This window comes from Lethenteron reissneri, chromosome 45 (genome assembly GCF_015708825.2).
Source record: "Lethenteron reissneri isolate LAM-NWPU_2019-01 chromosome 45, ASM1570882v1, whole genome shotgun sequence".
Lineage (NCBI taxonomy): Eukaryota > Metazoa > Chordata > Hyperoartia > Petromyzontiformes > Petromyzontidae > Lethenteron > Lethenteron reissneri.
Genome location: NC_083823.1, coordinates 8,100,830 through 8,117,949, shown reverse-complemented (window position 1 = coordinate 8,117,949; position 17,120 = coordinate 8,100,830). Strand labels below are relative to the sequence as shown.

The 17,120-nt window shown below is 46.6% G+C and overlaps 1 protein-coding gene across 2 annotated transcripts; it reads left to right on the top strand.

Annotated features, from left to right (window-relative positions):
- The first annotated feature begins 2,924 nt into the window (after positions 1 to 2,924).
- On the top strand, positions 2,925 to 11,441 carry LOC133353995 (RNA-binding motif protein, X chromosome-like). Of its 2 annotated transcripts, none has more exons than XM_061570557.1 (9): positions 2,925 to 3,135; positions 6,151 to 6,274; positions 6,601 to 6,707; positions 7,232 to 7,334; positions 7,782 to 7,907; positions 8,127 to 8,235; positions 8,842 to 8,964; positions 9,262 to 9,362; positions 10,430 to 11,441. In XM_061570557.1, the coding sequence occupies exons 2-9, from the start codon at positions 6,169 to 6,171 to the stop codon at positions 10,930 to 10,932; spliced, it is 1,278 nt and encodes a 425-aa protein (XP_061426541.1). In that variant the 5' UTR covers positions 2,925 to 3,135; positions 6,151 to 6,168; the 3' UTR covers positions 10,933 to 11,441. The 2 variants fall into 2 exon arrangements, with proteins under 2 accessions (XP_061426541.1, XP_061426540.1); XM_061570556.1 differs by having other exon boundaries at positions 8,842 to 9,015.
- Positions 11,442 to 17,120: the final 5,679 nt, after the last annotated feature.

Here is a 17,120-nt window from a genome sequence, read left to right as displayed (position 1 = left end):
TTAGTAGGGTTTGTCACGAGTAACGAATTGGCACGTGTTGTTTACGTGACAAACATTACTAATTGGCTCTTGTCGGATGGTGGCGGGTTTAACGACACATTTACGTGATCTAACCCAAAAACCTCGGATATAGTCTACCTATAATCCATGAATAAGCCTATTATGCAACTGAAGGTTCGACTGCAGTGACAGCTTCTGCACCACTGCCAACAGCAGCCGGCGTTCCGGCGGTAGAGCGACCGGCTCGCAAAGTTCGGGAGTTCGCGTCCTGATTGTGAGTTCCGAATCAGAATATTTATATTAATTAGGCAAGCACCCTCCCTGTCGAGTTTCCACTCCTCCCTCAAGACCCCCACCTCTTCTCGCTGGCCCAATGGCGGAGCCAGGATTTTCAGGTAGGGGGCAACCCCTCCAGCAATGAAAAATGATAGTTGTTAGTAAGTGAGGACTTGTCCCTTGATTTTTATTCGACGCGTGTCCGGCGATGGCGCAGCCATCGATCGAAGGTCGAATTCGAACCGCGTTGTGTGATCGGCATCGCGCTCGCTGCAGGTGTTGATGCCTTCAGAGAAGTCGTGTACTGTGTACGCAACTGCGCACAATTCTGAGTCACTTATAACTGCTTTGCCGTTACTCATTGCCAATTATGGAATCAGACTATTATCCTATCTTCTCATAGAGTCCCCGGCACATAATCATATGCTACACAGTGGCAGTAGGGGTCGCAAAATTCTGATGTATTACTAATAAACCCCAATGATCCGATCGAAATTAGGGATTTCGATCGGATCATTGGGGGGGCACGTGCCACCCCCCCCCCCCCTGGCTCCGCCAGTGCCCTGGCCCATGATTCCATCCATCCCCTAGGCACCCCCGTAATTCCCGTACCCACTAACATCCCTCCCCATATTTTATCCCTATTTACCATATCACCTTTAGCTACCCTCATTGTGCCACTCCTAAACATTGTAAAGCGCATTGGATAAAGGCGTTATATAAATATAAGATACTGCAGGAGGAATCCAATGAGCTATAAATCTAATTTTTCACAAATGTCCAGTAGGGGAGCGTGGGAACGTTATAACAACAACAAACAATAAAGAATTCTAGATTTGAAGTTTTCGTGACTGCAAGGATCCATACTCTGGTTTTTTCGGTAAAGTCACGTAGGTGAAAACAAAATAAGAATGAAAACTAAATTAAATCACGACGTTTCGGAAGCAACACAAGCCTCCGTCATCAGGTGTGACTGCTCCAGCAACATTTCTGTCGCCTATAAAGCGAGCTATTTAGAGCCACTGGTTATTTATATAGGGTACTAGGGGGGAGGAGCCAAGGATTCGGTGGGGGGGGGGGGCATGCGGCAGGCCGTGTGGGGTCGCGGGCGGTTGCGCAGGGGATTAGCTGAGATAAGCCGATAGATAAACATATTTTTTAATCCTTTATATTAAGTTCACTTGCTTGCTTGCGCGCTTACGACCGTGCAAATCTTTCGGTCGTTTTTTAACCCACTTCCCGTGATCCAATCGAGCTGACATTTTGCACACAGACTCGTTGTGCGTGACAATTTATTTTCGTGAAATTTTTTTTCCAAAATTTTCCACTTTTTAGGAAAAAAGTAAAATTTCATATTTAATTAAAAATACCAATGTGATTAAAATGAAACTCTTACTCAAGAAAAACAGAAATGAATAATAAAATAAAACCGATGCCACGCATATAAAGGATTTATAGTGAAAAACTTTGTTTTTACGGGTTAATTTTTTCCTCGTGATGCGGGGGGAGGGGAGGGGAGGGTGAGTGGAGTGCCTGTACGACGGATGGGGGGGAGTGGACCGGGAAGATAAATCACTAAAACATTTTCAAATTAAACTCAAGTGTAGTGAGCTCAACTGAGTCGCAGACGTTATCTTGGTAGCAACACTATTTATTACACATTAACACGCAACACGATCTACATTCGGGTCTCGAATGCCCATCTAGCCACGCTACGGCAGAACTAGACACGGTTCGCTATCCCGCTCCGGACCACAAGCTGGGTCCAGGACCGCGTGGCTCGAGGCTTCTTCTCCCCGACGTGGATCTCAGTAACACCAGCAACACGCAAAACCCCGAGCTCCTCACGAGGCCCTCGTTATATGCCCCCGGGCTGGGGCTGGCTCCGCCCTTCGCCCCGCCCACCTTCCAGGTCTCTCGGGCTCCTTCTCGAAGGTTCCCGAGAGCTCCTTTGGGCCACGTGACCACCCCGCAGCCCCCGTCCACCGGTGGCCCCCCTCCAATATTATCCGGTCACGTGACAGCAGGTCAACCAGCCTATAATGCCCCAGCGCTCACCCAAGCCCCGCTCGGGCTGGTGGTACTACATCCCGTAACCCGGGCTGCCCGTAATGGCAACACATTACCGGCCGTGGCTTCGCAAGCCCCGGCACAGTGGCAAGCACAGTCACTACACAAGTATCATCCCTCTCTCTGGAGGTGGCTAAAATAAGTATTATTTTGGGAAGTCAACAAGGGTTGTCATATGGTGAGACTCGCCCCAACCAAATGCCTCGATGCCCCCGTATTTAAACAGCAGCAACATCGCTGACGAGCTGGCACCATGGAGAGCGAATCGGTCGCTCCCCGAGCAACAAGAGGAAGCCAATAATCAATCTAGACTCCTTGGTTCTTTTGGTAAAGTCACGTAGGTGAAAATAAAAAATAAAAGACAATGATAAAAATAAAAAAATGAAATAACTAAATTAAATCACGACGTTTCGATTGCAACACAAGCAATCATCATCAGGTGTCAAAATATATCTTAGATTTGAAGTTTTCGTGACAGCACGGGATCCAATAATCGTTTGGAATCGGAATCGAGTTTAATGAATTTCGACGCTTGGATCGATTCTGGATGTCGTCATCGCTCCCCACAATCCATTGCGCGTTTTTCCCGCCTCCACCCAACCCCCTCACACCGCGAGGCGACGAAAGGGCCAAGAGGGTGCGCGCGTCTCTCGTCGTCTCTTCTCGCCTCGTCAACTTGCCGCCACACCACCACCTCGTCGTCGTCTTCGTCGTCGGCCACCGCCACTCCTCCGTCAGCCAGAAGCGAAGCGGTGCCGCTGCGTCGCCCTCGGGCTGCTGCTGCTCGAGGTGAGGGCGGAGGAGGCCGACTCAGCGCGGCGCCATTTTGTTGTTGGGTGTCGGAAGGAGCGGGCGGCCTCCTCCATCTCCTCGTCACGGAGAGAGAGAGAGAGGCTCACTACCTCGTCAGAAAGATAGAAAGAGGGGCTCCCCACCTCGTCACGGGGTGTGTGGTCTCGGGTTGGGTTCGTGTCGCGTCCATACGTCGCGAGGCGCCCGCGTTACCCCCCCCCCCCATCAACCTCGTCTTCGCAAGTGCAACGTCACCACCCCCAACCTCGTTACCTCCTCGCTCGGATATCATGTTACTTCGTTACCTCCTCGCTTAGTCGTCTCGTTACTTCGTTACCTCCTCGCTCAGATATCTCGTTACTTCGTTACCACCTCGCTCAGTCGTCTCGTTACTTCGTTACCTCCTCGCTCAATCATCACGTTACTTCGTTACCACCTCGCTCCGTCATCTCGTTACCTCGCTCAGTTAACCCGTCACTCGTTACCTCACTCATCACGTTACCTTGCTCAGTAATTACGTTACCACCTCGCTCAGTCACCTCGTTACTTCGTTACCACCTCGCTCAGTCATCACGGTACCTCGCTCATCACGTTGCCTCGCTCAGTCATCTCGTTACCTCGCTCAATAATCACGTTACCTCGTTGCCTCATCGCTCATTAATCTCGTTACCTCGCTCATCACGTTACCTCGTTAAATTTTCGCTCCCGTCGCGTTACTCGCTACAAGCCTACAACGTCGCTCCTTAATGGCGTTGCCCCTTTACCTCACCATTGTTACGTCGTTACTCAATCTCGTTACGTCCTCGTTAACCTTATACAACTAGTTATCCCTTGTCAACTTAGTGACCACCTCACGCGTCTCGTTAACACATTACCGCCTAGTTCCTCATTACCTCGTTAGCGAGCGCAGGGATGGGGATGGTGGCATGTGCTTCCCGAATTGCCGACTTTGTGAAACATGGGGTCATTCTTGCGTTATCGTTAGGGTAAGGGCCATTATCGTGGTCAAAGGTTTCTTTAATCTTAGGTTTTGTAACTGTTTTTTCTGCAAACTATTTTTAAAAGTTCGAACTTTCGTTACGGGATATGCTATGGTAAGCCTGGTCACGCAAGAGTGTACATTGGACTAACGTGGACTGTATCCTGGTGTCTTGAGTTATCACCTTGAACACTGAATTTGGGTCATTATTAGCGCTATAATTATTGTATTTTTCGTCAAAAAGTCAATTATTTTCTTCTCCAATGAGAATTGATGGATAATTTTCTATTTACAGCCCTGAAACAGTGGTAGTAGTGATAATTTCCTATGAAGGGGGCAAGTCCGTCATTTCTTGCCTACAAAGTGGAACTTATATTATTGACCCCGGTGGGATGATGGGATGAGTTTACCCCCAACCCGGATTTCAACTCGCAACCTTCCGATTGCGAGCTACTATTCACTCTACTGCCGAGCCACCAGGTCCTGTAGGTCATGAATGTCGTTATGATTACAAATCGTCTCGTAATCTTCATTGGAGTCGTTAATGTAGTTATGAGCCCGGTGATCTGATGAATTTCAGATTGACCGTGCTGGGCTCCATGCTGAATGTGAACCTGGCCGCAGAGAGCTGCGTGTTACAAGACCTTGACGCTCCTGGGGAGAAGTCTTGGGTTATCCTTGACCCCGAGAACAGGGACCCTTTAGCGCAAGATATGGGATTAACCGCTCTTGCTTAACTCGATGACTAACATTTTAAGCCAACAATAAATTTGTCCATAAGAGAGCAAATCTACAACATTTACATTCCGAGTACTCAGATGGTAAATGTTGTGGATTTGCTCTCGAACACCACCAGTGTGCTGTACTAGTAACGAATTGGCATGGTCTATTTACATGACAAACCTTACTACTTTACTAATTGGCTGTGTCGTTTGGTGGTGGTTTTAACAACACATTTATATTTATGTGATCTAACCGAAAAAAACTATGGATGATATTGGTCTCGAAAGCCTTTGTTAAATAAATGTGTCCATTCCCCAAATAATAACAATTTAAGTCTCCGTATAGTATAAATCTGAACAGGCACACTCGCTGAGACACGGGTGGAATCATCTTCCAGAGACTCAAATGTGCCCCCAGTCTAACGTATTTAAATCTCTCACGCGCACTACATCTATAACTGCTACAGCTTGAATTCGTTCGGTATGTACTGGCAATGTGCACCATATGCATTTGTGCAACTTGGAGTCATGTTCATTGTATAAATACCTTACTGTGTATGCATTACATTTGTAGTGGCGTGTATTAGTGTCTCTGGTATAGTGCCAGTACCGAGAGAAAGGCGGTGCTGGAGGTGTGGAGTCTCAAGCACCGGGATGAGTACGGAATGGAAGGGCCTCTCGGGGGCATAGTTTGGGTACAAGCGAGAGAGAGGTCGGGTGAGGACATGGTAGTCTGGGTGAACCCGAGAAGGCACGTGACCGGATGAGGTAGCAATAAGGGCCAAAGAGGAGGTGAGAGGGACACGTGATGTGGGCCCAGAGTCTCTGAGAAGGATCTGGAAGGGTGCGTGGCCAAGGGTGGAGCCTGGCCACGCCGGCCGAGTCCCAAGAGCGATCTTGGCTGTTCGTTTCTTGGAATGGAATCCGCCGGCTAAGTCTTCTGTCTTTGGGCTTCACGCACGGCATCGTGGACCAGCCAGGGATTTAGCTGACATGGTCCAAGTATATCGTTATCCCGTTGAGTGGTTACGTAGCGAACCATTGTGGTCACCACCCTAAGTCATTATCCCGTTGAATGGTTATGTAGTTACGCGTGGTGGTTACCACTCTTATCGTTATCCTGTCAAGTGGTTATATGGTTACGTGTTTAGTATGTGTCAATCAACACCCTGGACACCCCTGAAAATTAGATGCGCCGCAACAAGATATTAGCCAGGTGAAATATTTGAGCAAAGTACTTTTGTTCAGTGTTGTGAACGCACACTTGAGTAACACTTCCCTGCGTCCCTGCTGTGTGCTGCTCATCTGTAGGCCTTCTAAAAACCAGGAATGGGGGAGGCAGATCCAGGAAAACTCTTTGTTGGAGGCCTGAACATTGACACCACCGAGAAGGCTTTGGAAGCGACCTTCTCCAAATATGGAAGAGTTGCAGACGGTAGTATTACACCCAGCACGAATAACACTTTTAAGTCGTTTCATAATTATATTGAATTAAACTTTTGCTTGTGGTGCCTACATTCTCCACTGGAATATAATTTTGAAGACTCGCCTGGGTGATCATGCAAAGACCCATCCCTAATGGACCCTTATCAATTATTTTTACATTTACTGTTATATTAAACAATTAATCTGTATAAAAAGTTGATTCACTTACAAAATAACTTTGTTGCAGCAAACTTCACTTTTGTGACAACACATTCAGGGTGTATACACAACCGAGGGTGAACCTTGGTATCTCTGCTCCCGTTGTCTTTCGCTCAGTTCTGCTGATGAAGGACCGCGAGACGAATTTGTCTCGGGGGTTTGCATTCGTCACCTTCGCCAACCCGGAAGATGCCAAGGAAGCTGAGAGAGACGCCAATGGAAAGGTAGGGGAACACAAGGGAACGATATCATCACCCCTCGCTTCAGTTAAACGAGTTAAGCAAGTTCCTGCTTTGATGAGCATTGAGGGGGTGCTAGTCTCCTGTTTGCATCTTTGAGGCAGTGGTGGAAAATTCCTACGGCAGAGATCCCTCCATTTGAAAACCACTATTGACTTCCCACAAAGCGGTATTTATTTTATCAATCCTTCCCAGATGATGGGTTGAGTCAACTTACAACCATAATTTGTATTTACAACCTGCTTATTGCAGGCCATTCTCTAACCACTGAACCAATTTGCCTCAGTCGGACTCTAAACAACCGTATCAACATTATGCTCGGTACTTGCGGGCAGCACTCGCGCACATTTAGTCCAATTTGGAGAGAAAAAACGATGCCAAATGTGTGAGCAGTGGCTTGCCCCTCTGTCAGCTTTTTGAGTTGTGCTTTTAACCAAATATCTCGAATCTCTTAAGCTTGGTTCCCTGAGGTTGTTGATGCAGTAAAGGTGGTATGGGTGTGGCTGCAGGTGCTGGAAGGGCGTGCGATGCGGGTGGACCAGGCCACCAAGCCATCGTTTGAGAGCTTCCCAGGCGGAGGACGCTACGGCTTCTCCCGCGGGCCCCCCAGAGGTACGAGTGTCCTGCCCATGCCCAGTTCGTGGTGTTCCGACCACTAACCGTGCACTAAGCAGTACTTTCTGTCGCACTCAAGTACAGGAATCGCTCCAAATCCATTTCCATGTTTCTGCAACTGAATCTAATGTGAACAAGAATGGTTAAAAAAAAGTTATTTCTCCGAACCAACTTTAATTACAGGATTTTCATTTCATGTTCACTCATGTTTGTGTACTGTTTTTGATTTCTTCTGTAATGCAGTTATTTATTATTGGATTTTTGTCCGCTTAATTTCTGCATTTTGATTCATGTTATTGCTTTTGTTATTTCAGTGACCCAGGTCACTCTTGCAAATGAGACTATCCCGGTTTCTCGAGTTGTGACCTAATTAAACAAAATATATTTAAAATCAACTTTCACGGTGCCCACCGCCCCTAACGCAATTGCGCTTGCCTCGTGCAGGTGGCTCCTCCAGAGGGCCCCCCATGAAGCGTGGACCCCTGGATCGGGGGGACGGGCCTCCTGCCAAACGGCCGATGACCATGGCTGGTGGACCTCCCCGTGGTGGCGGCCGCGGAGGCTTCAGAGGTAACACCCTGCTGCCTTCGTCCGTGCGCGTGTGTGAGCACGGCGGTGGCGATTTGTAATGGAAGTAAAGAGATGTTGGCACCGTGTGACGATGTGCTATGGCTGGTGACGAATGGGGGCAGTTTAATTCGCACCTCCCAATTAGCGCGCTTGGCTACGTCCGGCACGAAATAAGTTTTGCGTACATACGTAATCAGACGGGGCCACGACTCGTTTCAGGGCCAGGCCCACGCGACATGGATGGCTACGGTGGGCCTCCGCGCAGAGAGATGATGCCGCGGCGAGATGACTACGTGCCCAGGGATGAATACTACAGCAGCAAAGACAGGTGGGTGCACGCGTCCACACCACACTTGCAGGGGAGGAATCTTTCCTTGTGAAAATAAAAACCGAAGATCTTGCTGACCGCTTTTTAATGGCATATTGTGCATGTTGGAGGAATACCCTGAAGAAAGCTGCAGGCCAGAGGATAACTCAATGTTCATCATCGACAGCTTCACAAGCCCACATGCTTTACTGCCATCTCCTGGTTACCTTCGAGTCCAATGGGTTTGGAAGTGATCCAACGACCCTTGACATCACGTTTGTGAATTGAAGTAGGGTCGTGAATCGATTACAGGAATCGTTTATGAATCCTAAAGTTACACAATAAATAATGCAATCCAGTAAACTTTTCATAATGATTGAACCGTTTGGCACGCACGAACATTAGAACCATCCGGATCGTTAAAATTTTGTCAGTTGGTGGCGGCCATTATAAGTCGCCATCTTCTGCATAGATGCACTCAGGACTGGAATTTTATTGTAATCTTTATTCATTATGATGTGTGCGCTAAAATCGGCCATTCACAACACGAAAGCAAAGTAGAGATCACTCGTTGGCAGTTGCCGCTGCTTCCACCCGTGTCTAAGCGGGGTCCATGTGTGTGCGCAGCTACGCGCGCCGAGACTACGGGGGCTCGCGTGATGGGCGCGACTACCCCCCGCCCCCGCCCAAGGAGTACCGTCCGCCCCCAGGCCGCGACGACTACCACGGGCCCAGCTCGCGCGCGTACGGGTACGACCCCGGCTCCCTCCGCACTTCCCGCTCGCCAGGGCCTGCATCCAGGTTAAATTGAGAATTAAGGAGCCGCCTTATTGCGACTGCTGTGAAGTGCATATCACCGCTCGCATCGCTGATCGGTGCCATTGCACAACACAAACTACTCACCGGCATCATTGTGTACAGTACAAGATGCTGTGTGGGCCACAGTGTAGCAATGCACTTGCTGAATTGTTCTATGAAAGACTAGTCCACACTCACTTGTACCGTTATGCCGTGGTGTGGTGACATTGTGTGCTCTAGCCATCCCAGGGAGCGAGACATCTACGGCAGCGGTGGCCGAGACCACATGCGCGAATATCCTGGCGAGCGGCCAGGCGCTGGCTCCTACCGCGACGGCTATGCGGGTTACGGTAAGCCTTGTGCAGCGACGGCCGGGTTGCGTTTATGCTGACGTGTCGAACTGTTGAACGAAACCTGAAACTCTTGTGAAGATAATTGAAGACAATGTGAAATATTCGATACCTCGAAACTGTGGGTTGGGCCTTGCAAATTAATTTGAAGCTGACAAGTAAAAACTTGAAAATGAAATTACCCCAGCAAAACCCTGCAATTCATCTGGGTGAATTAAACAACAATGGAAAGACTTTCGGGCCTTGTGAGCTTAAAGGCAGCCATCCAAAACCACTGATTTGACCGACCAGGCAGTCTCACAAGCCCACGTATCAACAATTGAAACAAATGTTCAACGTGCAAAGTGCCGACGGGTTCATCATATCACTCAAAGAAAATAGTGCCACGAACGTCCAAGCTAATTGCCAGGTGTGAACATGCTGGTTTACATGCAATGGCTGTCCTAGTATATAAAGTGAATATTGAGTCTGTAAAAAAACATTCCAACACTTTACAGACATTGGGGTTGTAGTGAAAAAATGCAACAAACCAAAAATACCTCTGAATGAACGTACCTGTGTTGAAGTTTTCTTAACGTGTTGTGACCAAAAATGCCGATGAAACTTGCGAAGATGGAGATGTGGGGAGCAACCCTCTGCTTTTAGTCAAGAGAACATAAGTGGATGATTCTGGCAATTAAGAGTAATCTATGAGCTGTGTGCGATAAACACAGTTTTAATTGTGGAGAAAAAAAATTGAAAATGCTGCAGCAAAGAAAAATACGCACAATGGAAATGGAATTTGGAAACCACCTAATGAATGAAAGAGCCATGCTCGGCTATAATGAGATGACCTCTGAAAAAAATGTCAATGAAGCCAACCCGATTCACTTTATCCCAAGTATCTCCTTGTATACCTTACAATTTCCAGCAAACAACAAATTGGAAGAGTGATGACCGCCTGGGATCTGTGCTGATGTCAAGCTGAATTCTGAAGTGATGCTTTAATGTTTCGGTGAGCGGCGCGAGAGCAAGCGCCCGTGCAGTGCAAGTGAATCATTGCTGTGACCTGACGGTTGACCCCACAGGAAGCTCGCGGGGAGGCCCGCCTCCCTCTTACGGGGGCGGCAGTGGAGGGGGCGGCCGATACGACGATTACGGCCCTAGTTCGCGTGACCCCTATGCGCCCGGGAGCACCCGCGAATACCCGGGAGGGCGCGCCACCAGCGACGGATACGGCCTGGGTCGTAGCGGAGATAGGATGGGGCGCGCCGAGCGAGGACCCCCGCCCCCTCCCCCGCCCCCCCCCATGGAAAGAAGCTATGCCCCCCGCGACTCGTACGGAAGCTCTTCCCGCGGCCCCCCACGCGATTCGTTTGGCGGCGGTGGCGGCGTCCCGCCACCCAGAGATTCTTACGGCGCCTCATCCGCGTACCGTGGAGCGCCCCGCGACGCGTACGGTGGATCGGCCCGCGGCCCCCCGCCGCGCGACGTGTACGCGGGCGCGCCCCCCCGTGACATTTATTCCGGCTCCAGCCGAGGGCCCCCTCGCGTCTCCGAACACCGTGGGGAGGGCCGCAACCGATACTGATTACGATTTTAGCGAGGAGTTGGCGCTCGCTGTCAGGTGTCGTGTTAGTATCCCACCCGCTGGCGGCACTCGTGTGAACACCAACGTCTGAACGTTTTGGCAACCATCCGCTATTTGTGCCGTCCCTACTGATCCTACACTTTTCAGAGTTTGCAGAGCCCCCTCGATGTTTAGACTGCATTCTCCTCCGTTTGGTTTGTCCCTTTTAAATTTGTGTACTTACTGTTTTTGAAAAAAAGGAAAAAAATCCTATTTTGCAGCGTTTCCTCCTGTGAAACATTTGGCATATTAATAAGATAGAGTTGACTTTGGGAGATGTCAAATGGACATCTTTTATTCATATTGCTAATGACAGACTTTGTTATTTTGTTATTTTTTTAAGATTGGAGCAGGCACACTCCCAATCTAGACATTTGTGACGATCGTTGTTCGAAACTGCTTCATTGAGAATTTGTATTTTGTTGGTTTCTTTTTAAAGCTCAATAAATATGCATAAAGCTAAGCTGTGATTATCGTGAAAAGTGAATCATGACAGTCTGGAAGCGCCAAGTCCCTTTCACAACCCAACAATCTGAAATTGTGCTGAAAAATCCTTGAAATGGGCCCAGTCGGATGCTGCAGTCTGTACCATGGTACCGGGATATAAGCGCCCCACAACGGAGCTGGACCACCTGCAAAGTTAGCATGAAATACACAACGTGAAATTGACAGCTCCACCGAACGGCCAACATGATTCCTGAAGCAGCGGCACCAACACGCCAAGGTTGTAACAGCCGATTCAATGCCGGACAGTCTTGCAGGGTTTGCATTGGTTCACTGTGAAGGGAGTTCAGTCTTCTAAGCAGTTCCCTGGAGTGATTGTAACTCCAAAAATGAGGTGTGCAAACTAAACGCTGAAACCCGAAAATAGACTGCCTCGACATCTCAATTACCTGAATCTGATGATAACAGAAGAACCCGTGATTGATTGATTGATGTGTAACAGGATAGTCGATCATTACAAAGATGCTGAAGAGTCTAATTTGTGTTGCGGAAAATCAAACGTGTGAAATCTCTGCAGGGCAGCTTGTATTTTTTGGGCATCTGAATGAAAGGAATTTCAATAACGATGTAGTCGGGGCTCCTCGCGCACGGTGAAGATAACGTGACATGAAGCGTCGCGTGAACAGGGGGCTCGATGGGAAAGGGGACCGTGATCCTCGCAACTCGAAGCTCCTGACAACAACCGTTCACAAAACGCCTCCCTTATAAAGCACGTCGTTGACATAAGCAATTGCTGGCAAGAGAAAACCTGCACACCTTAACGGTTTTTTATACACTTACATTTTTCTTGAATGGCATGTAGGCAAGTCCTGCTCATCACAGCCGTACACTGACACCACTAAGCATGTTCAAGTTAATTTCTCAATTGTAATTTTCAAGACAAGATTCCCAAATTAAAATCTTAATCAAAACTAGGTATTTGGATGAATGTCACATTCTCGCAAACATTTTATTTAACGGCATTTGATTATTAATACAGTTCTCAATATTCAAAAAAAAGAAATGAAGTGTGAAAACGCTCATTACAAACACATTCTTGAGCGAATCAAAACCACCGAGTTGGAATTCTGAACATCCTTTGAAATGGGGAAACGACAACCTGGAAGGAGGCTCTAATTGCGCACCTTGTGATTTATACGAATGGAATTCATGAAAAAAACACAACTGAATGTTGAGCCTTTTCCACATTTTCCAAAGATATCGCCGCACGAAGATTTACTAGTGTGGTGCTTGGTGCAGCAGGCTGCAAGTTGGACACCTTTAAGACAAGCGGTCAGCATCTGAAAGCGCTGCCTGGCTTCACTGCAAACTTAGAGATCCTTGTGTTGAATAATATGAAATGGAACACAAAATGTGCTCTGCAGTGAAGCGGCGGTGAGTTCCCGTTAAATGAGAATTGAGATGTTGCTCACCTGTTGACAGCCCTGCAGAACTAGTGGTGGAAATTCCACGTTCCTATGACGGGGCATTCTATCCTTAGCGGACAACCACTCTTGTCTTCCCAATAAAGTAATACTGATTTGACCCTGGAGAGATTAAGGGCAAAGTCAATCTGCAACCAGGAACTCGCAAGCCTTCACATTGGGAGCCACCCACTCTTCATCAGAGCCACCTGGCTGCAATATGAATGCAAATCAAGAGTGCACTTAAGTCATGTCGAGTAAGAGCAAAATATCGCACGTGTGTGTGCGCAAGGGTTCCAAGGAAATGGTTGTCTCTTGTCAGTCTACTCGCATAGTTGCCCATAGGCACCTGATGCGTGCTGCAATGCGCACGTGCCAATGTGCTACGTACCAACGATATCGCTGATGGCTTGTAGGCCTGTCTAATTGACGAATGTGCCGGGAAACGGCACCCTCTGTCATCGTGATGGCAATTGGCTCCGGCAGGTGTATGATTGGTCCAAAAAGTCGAATCGATCCTGATGAGGGCTGCACATGAATAAGGTCCCTGTGCTGTATTATCGATACAGCCAAGCTCTTGCTGCTAGCACCTTTCTAATTAATCCAGTCTAAAACTAAAAATATTAAAATCAATAAATAATCACAAATCATACAACTGCATTGAAAACTAACCAACGAATAATAGCAATTCACACAACTTAAAAAAGCCTAACCAATAAATAATTCACACAACGACTATTGTCATACCAATTCACATCAATACATTCTCCTTGAACTACAGGTTGTAGTATGGGAAGGCTGGCTGCTTGGCCTTTTGTCGTGAGCATTTCATTTTGAGATGAGCTCCAAATGTCCATAATGCCCTTCTCTCACTCGGCACTAGTTGTCCCCCTCTCGCGCACACGGATTTCTACGCCAGCGCTGCATCAGTTGTGGAATCTTGACGGTCTTCCAAGTTCCAAAAGGGAAGAGGACACACTTTTTATTCCCAGGTTTGGAATGGTCTTGGGTTGGAGTCTACTCTATTTAATCCCAAAAATTAAATAATTTCCCAAAACTGAATTGTTGACGAAATCGGGATTAGATTCTTCTGGGATCAACTTCTCATGCAGAATTAAAAAAAAAACTCTTCACCCTATGCCATTTGTGCGGGGATGTATCTCAGTGGGAGTGCTGTAAACCCACAGTGCTTCTCAATCTCTTTAATTGACATGACACCTGGGACTTGGGCACACTTGTTGTGGCGCACTGCTGTGAGGCACAGTTGAAATTGGCGGCCCTCATTGCCGGCTCTCAATAAGTAATCTTCATGGGATGTCTCCAGGATGAAATAAAAGTAATTTCAATTATATGATGCATCACACATTTCTATTGCATATTTAACAATTGACTTGATTGTTAATTTTCCATTAAGCAGAACATTGGTAGCAACAGCACTACTTGCAGCTCTGCTTGCTTCTCATTTTAACACCCGATATTGTTGACCACTGTATTCTTACATAAGCTGCAGACGATAGGATAAAGAGTCCCTCAAAGAATGAGAATGGCTGCAACTAAAATATATTTTTTTACACCTTGTCACGAGAAGATGTTGAGCTGCCAAACACCTTGTGAGAACAACCATCAATGTTGACAATACAAACAACGCTTAGATCTACTGCCGTGTGTACATCGGCATCTCGGCTACAAACAACACGGCTGATCGACTCAACGCTCACAATACCTATGCTGTCGTCCGGAGTGAAACCTCGACCATCTTGAGGTATGCTAATAGTGGACCGTCTTCAATGTGGCGCCAGCGTCGATGTGGTGAAGTCGGGAAAGTGGCATTGATTTTCAGAGCAGAAGAGGCCCATGTTGAGCGTAGCCCCCCGCGTCTTACCTGGCCGCACAAGTCAACCTAACCGGCGCTTTGAAAAGCTGCAAACGCTGGACTCGACTGACACGACAAGAACGAACAAAGGTTGCGCGGACGTGGCTTGAGCCCTCTAAAGTAAGTGTCTGCGTGTCTGTTGCAAAGAACGACTAAGCAATAGATGGGTGGAATTTCATAGGTTGAGTGCCTAATATATGTCGCTTGCAAGTAGTGATGCTGTGGTACAGATTAGTGTGTTGCATATGAAGATGTGGAACAGAATGTGATACAAGTTAGAATTCTTCCAAAGAAACTACTCGTGGTCTGTGATTCAATCTTGTGTTTGTCTGAATGACTGATGTTGAATAATATTCTGAAGAAAGTTGACCAGATTTAATAGATTGTGCCCCTGACCACAGAAAATCAGAAGACTAGTTCTGAGTGTTCCATTCCTGAATGTCGGTGTCACCTGCATCTACGATAACCTTATACAGGAGAAATACATTACTGCTACCTTAAGTATCGCTAACTCAACTGGGATAAGTTAAGCTGAAGCACAGAAGGGAGCTGTGGAGCAGGCTTCATACAGTGCCACAGTAGGGAAGTCAAACGAATCAACTGAACCAGTACTAACTACTACCACGTTGTGGCACGTGGCGTAATTTGCTGGTAGCGTTTTGTTGCTCGAGAGGCTATCGGTCTCGCTGGGTGTAGGTTTGCTATCCTAAGCCACAAATTGTGGGTTGCCTTAAAGTTGATGGACAGTTTCTTCAAGTATTGGTTGTTCAGATTACAATTTTTTTAGGTGACAGGTGACATGGCTGCAACGAAGGCGATAATACAATGATGAAGAGATGAAACGTCTTGTTTGCAATGGAGACCTGGGTAAAGACGAGGGACGGCATAACAGAAATTCAAACGTCAGAACAAATGTGAACAATGGAAGTGCAAATTAACGTTCTAAAATGAGGTACAATGTAAAGATGTATCAAAAGGATTTGAATTAAGAAGACAATTTTAGAGGACAGTATGTTATGGATAAAATGAAACGTGCATTCAAAAGATAACTGAACTTTCAACATATCCAAGTAAGGAATACAAGAGCTTATCGAAGACTGGGCTGAAATAGATTTTAAAATGAACACACATGCATTTTGTTCCGTGTGTGTGAGGAGCGTCAAGCGTGAAATTGAATCTAGATTTTAGCATTCACTTTATATAGTGGAATACAAATGTTTGATCGTGTTTATAGTCGTGTGGGGTTGCTTGCGGTTTTTTTTAAATGGGTTAACTGGTTAATACATTCATTATGAATGTCTTTAAGGAAATGTTTGATAAATTCCAGCGTTTTTTGTTTTAGTTCATAATGGTGGACAGCATTTCTCAACAACAGCGCATAAGACTACATGGGGGAAACTGGGTCCAAACTCTATTGCTCAAGTAAAAATAAAATTGAAATAAAATAATAAATGTATTCTTTTATTCCTTTTATTATTTAAAATAAATAAAAATAGGACTAATAATAGAAATAAAATGATACATTTTATTTCTTATTTCTAATAATACATTTATTATTTTATTTCTATTATTATTTTTATCATTTATTTTTTACCTACGTGACTTTACCGAAAAAACCTAAGAGTATGATTCCGTTGCAGTCACGAAAGCTTCAAATCTAGAATCTATTGCTCAATTTGGATTATACGTTGTCAAGCATTGCTACCCGACTTGAAAACTCATGCCCAATTGCAGGCCAGGTGTCTTCAGTCACTTTTGTGCTGGACAGGAACCTGCTTGCCCATGGGGGGAGGTGCCCCTTTCAAATGTGCTGAGATGTAGCATGATTGCAAAGCGCTCTTGAGGAGCCCCAGCGTAAACGGCGCGACGTCGAAAAAACATCGGTATCGCATCTGGAGTTTGTGCTCAATTGTAAACCATATCGAGGGAATTGACATGAAGGTGATCGTAACATGTGGGCGTTTCGTAATAACAAAATCGTGGTTTGTCTATATGAAACGGCAGATTTTGTTTGTAAATGGAAACATCAAGCAGTGGATTGCCCGTGGCTGTAGATAAGTTAACCGTAACCTCAAACGATGTCAACAAGTAACTTGGTCAAACGGACAACATTGGCCAGATTTGGAGTGGCACACTATAGTAATTGGTTTGCCTTGCTTGTCTTTGACGTGCCGTGGAGTGTTAATTGGATGTTCTTTTGCAGGTTGAAATGCCGAAAATGATTCCTTTGAATTAAATGTAATTTGGGCAACACAATGGATGCTGACAAGCAGGGTTGGCCTCTACGCAGGTAATTTGGTGTCAAACTGCAGTGCATAGAGTTTGAAGCTCAACCTTTTGCCATTTTTGCCTGGTTAATGTTGCATATG

Excerpts from the sequence above, each read along its gene's own strand:
- LOC133353995 (XM_061570556.1), top strand. The coding sequence starts at position 6,169 with ATGGGGGAGGCAGATCCAGGAAAACTCTTTGTTGGAGGCCTGAACATT. Across the intron at positions 6,708-7,231 it reads AGAGAGACGCCAATGGAAAG|GTGCTGGAAGGGCGTGCGAT; the intron begins GTAGGGGAACAC and ends GTGTGGCTGCAG. Across the intron at positions 9,363-10,429 it reads CGACGGCTATGCGGGTTACG|GAAGCTCGCGGGGAGGCCCG; the intron begins GTAAGCCTTGTG and ends TTGACCCCACAG.